Source organism: Protopterus annectens, chromosome 5.part0 (genome assembly GCF_019279795.1).
Source record: "Protopterus annectens isolate FY-2018-M chromosome 5.part0, PAN1.0, whole genome shotgun sequence".
In the NCBI taxonomy this organism is placed as follows: domain Eukaryota; kingdom Metazoa; phylum Chordata; order Ceratodontiformes; family Protopteridae; genus Protopterus; species Protopterus annectens.
The window spans coordinates 56316179-56323977 of NC_056735.1; the positions used below are offsets into that span (position 1 = coordinate 56316179).

At 36.2% G+C, this 7799-nt stretch overlaps 1 protein-coding gene across 1 annotated transcript in view; it reads left to right on the forward strand.

The window, feature by feature from the left end:
- The window catches only part of LOC122802119 (B- and T-lymphocyte attenuator-like), a 607855-nt gene extending 604026 nt beyond the window's left edge, over positions 1-3829 (forward strand). Inside the window, exon 5 of the mRNA XM_044071802.1 lies at positions 3747-3829. Coding sequence (XP_043927737.1) covers positions 3747-3829 — 83 coding nt within the window. The remainder of the gene's footprint in view (positions 1-3746) is intronic.
- The last annotated feature ends 3970 nt before the right edge of the window (positions 3830-7799 follow it).

Consider the following 7799-nt stretch of genomic DNA (forward strand, 5'->3'; position numbering starts at 1 on the left):
GTCATGTAACTGTGGTAGTTTATTGTAGATGCTGCTAAGATTTAAGTTCATCAAAAGTAGAAACTATTACTTTGGTTGAGTGGAAGAGGAATACTATTGGTAGCTGAGGGGACAGAGTTATAAGTGTGTTGGGAGTGGCCAGGATTAGGATGTATATCACCATCAAGAGCAAGTTTAGATGAGAAGTGTGTGTGTAGTAAAATACTTTTTATATTAAGTTTTCACCTTTAAATTATCTGTGTCTGATGTGGATTCTTTTTTTTGGGTGCATTTGTAATTAAAGAAAGCATGGAATGTGATAGAGAACAGACTGGGTACTTTAGCAGGGTGAGAGAGGGATGATTTAGAATTATGGTGTAGTATTCTGGAGGGGACAGTGAGGATGAGCAACAAAGGTTTGTGATAAGATGTGGCATGGGCAAGGACAGAGAGTAGAAGTAGAGATAGTAAGTGAAAGGGCAGCATAGAGTAGTTATAGTAGAGAAAAGTAGGTTTGAAGAATTTAATGAGGAGTAATCAGCAGAATAAATTAAGGTATTGCTGTTTAACTAGAGGTGGGTCGATGCCCTAATAGGGAAGGTGAAAAAGTAGAGTGAGAAGGGAAGGCTCAAAAGAAAGATAGTGTGATCCAATATAGCTATGCAGCAGAAGGAGGAGCACATAGGGTGGCTGTAATGTATATGTTGTTGTTGCATCTTTCGGCTTTTCACGGTTAGGGGTCGCCACAGCAGAACTCCAGTCTGCTAATGATTGGCAGTAGATTTTTACGTACTGAGTTGCCAGCCCTGACGTACAACCTTCAATGAAGGTACGCCCATTCACGCATGTCTCCACACAGAAGACGCTTTAGCTGAGAATCGAACAGGACGTCTTACTGTCAGGCGACAATGCTACCGCAGCATGACCACCGCAGTTCGGTGGCTGTAATGTATATGATTGGTTGTGTATATGGAGTAGGTGGACTTAGAGAAGTATAAATTTAATTGTAGTGGGGTGGGGATGAGAATTGGAGGTAGGGTAGGAGAGAGAAGTGAGCCTGAACTAAGCGAGGGAAACAGAGTGGGTTTCAGCATCTTAGGGCTAGTGCATGACCAAAAACATTCACTAGAGTTGGCACTGCTAGAGTTTGCATGCAAGTAACTAAAGGTGATCACCAGTGTAAATGCAAAAGTAAATCTTAGACTGTAGCATTAAAAGTAATAGACTAAAAACAATTAGAGTAGAAATACATAATAGTAATACTCAAGTAGTTATCAGTGGAACTTTAGGGCATAGAAAAGGAAAAAAGCAAAGCAACATAGAACTGTCTATACAGGCAAAGAGAAAAATTCACAGAAGCAGTAGCAGGAAAGAGTAATTAAGACAGTGCAGGCTGTCAGCAAAAGTAAGGTGTAGCTCATTAATTAGAGAAGGAATGGGAGGGGGAAATGAAATGGCAGTGGTGGCTGTTTTTGGTTCTAGTCCAGAAAAACAGTCCAAAAGCGCCAAGTGTGGGTAAAGCAGAGAGGAGACATTAAACCTGGTACCATTTTGAACAGGACATGATTAGAATAACAGAATGAACAAGAAATTTCCCCTTACAGTGAGTAAAAAGATAAGTCTGTAAGCTTTTGCAGGGCTTGCTGCATTTGCTCTGGTACAATATTTGAGAGGGGGATCCAGTCCATGACTATACTGAGTAAAAAGACAATTCTACAAGCTTTTGAAGGGGTAGGTGTTGTATTCACTCTGCTGCAGTCTTTGGGGAGGGGGTACAGTCCATGACTATACTGAGTGAAAAGCAAGTCTGTAAGCTTCTGTAAGGCTAGATGTTGTAATCACTGCTGCAGTCTGTGGGTGAGGTGGTTGCAGTCCACAAACGGTGTAAAAACACTGAAAAGACATATCTGTAAGCTTTTGCAGCAATGGATGTTATATTTACTGTGCTGCAGTTTTTGGTGGGGGGTGCAGTCCACACTTGTCGAGTGTAGTTGGCTGAGGGTGGACATTTCAGGGCTAACTCTCCAAACAAGTTAAATGGAGATTTGCTGAGTAGTTTAACTACAATAGTAGTTTAAAAGGAAAGTGTTACAACTTTCTAAAACAAAGAAAAAAAATGATGGGGGGGGGGGCGGCCTACAGAGTAAGTTACTGCTATTATTCAGAAACAACGTGCAATCTGTTAAATAAATAACTGTACCAACATGGTCATTGTATGTGAGAGCTTATCTTTAGCTGAACATAACAGTTATTTCTTCATTAGTTATCAGTTAAACTTCAGGGTATGGAAAAATAAGAAACAAAGCAACACAGAGCTGCCTATTACAGACCAAAAGGGAGATTTCCAAAAACATCAGCTGGAAATAACCATATATGAATGAATGAATATGCAGCAGCAGCCTTCCATGCGTAGGAGGAAACTAATTGTATGAGTAATACACTTCAAATTATGTAATTTCTAGATGTATAAATAACTAAAATGTTACAAAAATATTTTTCATGAAGTAAGACTTGGCATTTTACTCCTAAATCTGTTTATGTCAGATGTGATGGGAATGTTTTGTACAACTCTACTCCACAACTTATTTGTTTACTTATACTTTGAGAATCAGGTGAATGGGCTTGTCGCCAGACCCTTTTCAGCCACTCTCCAGGCCCAATGGGCAAAAAGTGGAATATAAATTGTAATGATGCAAAATATATAGAGCAGGAGCAATTACAGAAAATATTCATAGCTAAAATGTTAGCATAAAAAGCAGAAATATTTTGTGTACACTACACAGTAAATTAAGTCATGAATTACAGTATGAGCAGTTTTAGTTGTATTATATTATATTGCAAACAAGGTGTGCCAATGAAAACGCAGAGGTGTTTAATCAAAGCAGTGCAAAGCAAATAACTTAGCAGTTATGTACAGGTGATGCATCCATGCAATCTTTTGTAGTTAGCTCCATCAGAATTCTGCAAGATGAGTTGTGCTGAATAATTAAAAACATCACAAAGAATTGTGAATTTGAGAAAAAACACCAGAAAAATTAAGTAAATAAACATAATGTATAACAGAATTTTAAAGTTTTTGCACTATTATTTGTTAAACATTGAAATTGTGAAGTTTCTATGACTGCAGACGTACTTTGTTGCAGTCCAAGAAAGTTAAGAAGCCATAAGCCACTCTTATTCTAAATTCTATGAACTAGGAATTCCTCTATAAACATAAATATGTGAGTCTGTGAATTTTATAAACTTTCTTAATAAAAATTGTGTGAAATGTTTTGTAAATGAAATTCTACTGTATTACTTATGCTGCCTAAACTGTTTAGCTTGCAGAAATATAGTTTGCATATCTCTGACCGATAAATGAGAATACCTTCTCTGTATATGTTTCCTTTTTCCATTTTCTGTTTATTATTATTATTAGCAGCAGGAATTACCAAATTTAGTATTCCTTGCTTATTTATATGATTAGTTTTACATTTGTTAACTGAGCAGGTCAAATGGTGTTATGGGCCATTTTAGCAATGACAGGCGCAAAGGCAAAATATTACAAAAATATTTATCTGAACAGTTGTACATTATATCAAATAGTAGAGTTTGAAAACAGTGATTGATTAAATATAACAACAAATGCTGCTGCATTATAGTTTGTAAATATACTGTTTCATTGTGATGTCTGCTCCATTCTGTCTTTCCCAATTTTTCAATAATCATCCAACATCACTGACAGATTACTACAGTCTGTTAAATGTACTGTTTTTCATTTATTTTAGCAAAGAAAATGTCTCAGGATGTGCAGCCAAAGGAAACAAAAAAGGTAAGAACATTTAAAAAGGTAAGAATAGTTATATCATAAAAATGTACAGCCTTAATACCTGTATGCAATAATAACCTCACATGTACATTGTCATACATATCTACATAGAGATGTAAGGACAGATGCGTTATATATTCTACATATATGTTTACATTCACACACACACACACACACATATATATATATATATATGTATATATATATATATATATATATATATATATATATAGTTATACTTTTTGCAAAATGTGTTAACTCACCAGTTACTGTTGTGAGGAATACACCAAATGTAATACATTAGCACTGAGGAATCCACTACATGAGAAGAACTTACAGAAGTAAGATTGTTTAAAAATTCTCTTTCGGCAACTAAACCAAACACTGACATAATCTGAGAAAAGATCTAGTGAGGGGAATCTTATATACCTTGTTCATTCTACATAAGACAGAAAGTATTGCAGAAAAAGGGAAACGTTAGAATGATCAAATTGTATTTGGTTGGCACATGAAGGGATTAATGTAAAATTCATAATACTCAGTAATTTTGCCCTGGTTCACTGATTGTGTAGCCTAAAATGTGATATAATTAGTTAACAGTGAGAGGGGTAAACACCCAGTAAAGGAATACAGACAACTTTGCTCAGATAAAAAAATATACATTTTTTTCCACTTCTGTCTTTTCTCTTTCCTGTGTCACCCAATAACTGAATTCTAAATGGAATAATGTTATTTAGCCATGTTGTATCAGATGATATTATTACTATGCAAACAACAGCTATGCAGATTATCAGGTGATATTATTATTATGCAAACAACAGCTATGCAGATTATCAGGGACCCTGCTGTAATTTCACTGTATGTTGGAAATGAGATGTTTTCTGACAATTATCAATCTTTTCTGATCAACCTACTTTTGGCAAATCTCTTATCATTTATAAAGCAGTGAAGAGTTACACTTTAAAAAAGTTTAAAAGGTTGATCAGTGATTTTAATGCTTCACTTTATCAGCAATTTGATTTTATACCTGACAAGAGAACTTTTTTCTGTGCCTCCTGGACCTAGGCAACTGTCACAGCTATAGTGAAATTTAAAAATAATCAGTTGTCAAGTCAATCTTGTGGTCTTATCTGGAGAAATATATTTTTTCATAGTAGTAGTAACGCTCATGCTAGCATTTATGTCCATCTACATTACCTGAGACGAAACCGGTGTCCAGTCACTGCATCAGACTCACAATGACATTATTGGCACATTATTTTAAATATAAGATTTTCAGAGGAGTAAACAATTGAGAGTCTGTTTGGGGTCTATATTATAAAGACAAAAGTTTACTTACCTGAATACCTAAACGTCGACACATATTCTGCGAACCGCATATACACCGAACGCCCTAAACCGCGAAATTCAAAAAGTCGAAATGTCATACTTGTCCCACCCCACCGCCCGCTACATACTACCTACACAAACAAACTAAATAAACCAAATACATACACTAACCAAAACCCTACTTCTAACCCTAAACTAAACCCTACTTCTAACCCTACACTAAAACTTACATATACCACCATGTATGCACTTAACTTAACCCGCACCCTAAACCTAAGGTCCGTAACTATCGCACACATACCTTAAAAAGCTAAACCCAAACAAACTAAATAATTAATACACATACACTTAACAAAACCCTACTTTTAACCCTACACTAAATCTAACATACATTACCATCTATGCACTTACCTTAACCCGCACTCTACCCCTAAGGTCCGTAACTATCACACACTTACCTTACGGAGCTATACCACAGAAGGGCCAACCATGATGATTCGACATTTCCGCTTTTGCGCTTCTGGACGATCGATGTTTTCATGGTTCGATGAAGACAGGTCAACGTTTAGGCGTTCGGGTAAGTGAACGTTTATCTTTATAATATAGACCCTCTGTTTGCACCACTAATGGATCTGGAATTCTTCCACTTTTTGCCCACCTAATAAATCACATTTTGTAAGACTGCAGATGAGTATGTATAGTAAAATGCATATGTCACTCGTCTAGTCAGGATATAACAGACGAGTCTTTGTGGGTTCTGTTCAAGCAAGTTTATTATGTACAAACATATCACAATTGAAGATTATTAACTTTAAATTAGGTAACTTATATACAAACTAGCTATTACATTCATACATGCTCACTCTCTGGCTGCACTCTTAAAATGGCACTGCATATAGCATGTGCTTGCTATTTATATATGCATGTTCAGTCCTTGATATGCTTCTTAAAGATACACCACACACACTCTGTTCTACATCCTCCCTCTTTGAGAAGTAGATCATGCAATACTGACAATATTGGTGGACGTGCAATCAGCACAAATAGTTCTTTGTCATGCAATTACACAGAACAAGATACATATATACAATTATGTCTAGGTCCCTGTGTATTTCACACTAGGTCTGGAAATATAACCAAATCATGTGACATAAAACTTTGAACTACACTTAGTATCTGGGACTGTCTCTCCTGAATGCTCACCCTTAAGGACATTGGGAACATCATCAGGAATGGAAGTAGAAGTTAAGACATGTTCTGGAACAGGAACATTGTCTGGATTGCTCTAAGATCTAGAGTCTGTATCACAGGAACAATGCTGCAATAATGATTCTGGTACAGGAAGAAGATGTCCATGATTTCTCCTGTACTCCACACCATCAGATTCTATGAAGTAGGATCTTGGCTCGGTATATATATATATATATACCTGTTACTTGACCAATCCAGTCAAAACTTTTTGCCATCTGTATCCTCACTTTCTCTGCTTCTTTCAATAGACAAAGAAATCTGCATTGATTTATCATAACTAGACTTCTGGAAAGAATGCTTCCTGAACAATTGGGCTCTGATGTTTTTTTTATTCTTAGCTTTAGGCCTGAATAAACTGGAACTAATAGGCAACTATAACTAATGTTGTTTTAGTTTGCCTGAATAGAAGTCTCTGAGCAGGCAAGACAAGTATATCATCACAGAGTAAGTTTCTGAGATTAAGTAAATTCAAAAAGACATCGGTATTGTCACGCTTTGACCTCTCATGTAATTGGTTTGCACTCTGCACTGCACGTTCAGCTTGTCCATTTGACTGTGGATATTCAGGACTGCTAGTAATGTGTACAAAGTCCCATTCTGGACTACTAGTATAACATGTACAAAGTCCCATTCTGGACTACTAGTGACATGTATGAAGTCCCATTCTCTTGTAAATTTCTGAAACAACTGACTAGTAAATTGAGTACCATTGTCAGAAATAACTTTGTGTGGACTTCCATGGACTGAGATATGTCATTTCAATTTAGTATTAACAGCAGTGGATGTTAGGTTAGATAGTAAATCAATCTCAGACCAGTTCAAATAAGAGTCTACCAATACTAATGCTGATTGTTCCACTCGAATATGTCAGTGGCTACTGTTGACCAAGGTCATTTAAGAACTTGACTTAGCTGAAGTGGCTTTCTTTGCAAATGCGGTTTAGTACTATTGCATACTAAACAAGAAGAAAGTACTTTATCAATGTCTTTTACTAGTGAAGGCCAAATACTAGTTCTCTTGCCCTTCTTTTGGTAGATTCAGAACCTGGGTGACCACAATGCAAAATCTGGATATAATCATATTGTAAGGAAGCAGTAATAACAATTTTAGGACCTTTGAAAATAATGCCATCTTTCATCAACATCTCATTTCCATAAAGAAAATAAGTTTGCACTTCAGGTGGTACACTAGATTGCTTTGTGATGGCCATCCAGCATTAATGTAGTGGTTGAGCTTTTGCAAAATTGGATCAGTCTTTGTATGAGCTCTCAACTCATCAAGTCTCATGGTAGAAAAATTACACACTTTCATTACGTTAAAGTCAGAATTCTCTGCGTCAGGCTGTTTTGTTGTATTTCTGGGTGATCTGGATAAGGTATCAGCCAGATAAAGAAGTCTGCCTTTTGTATATACCATTTTCAAGTTGTACTTT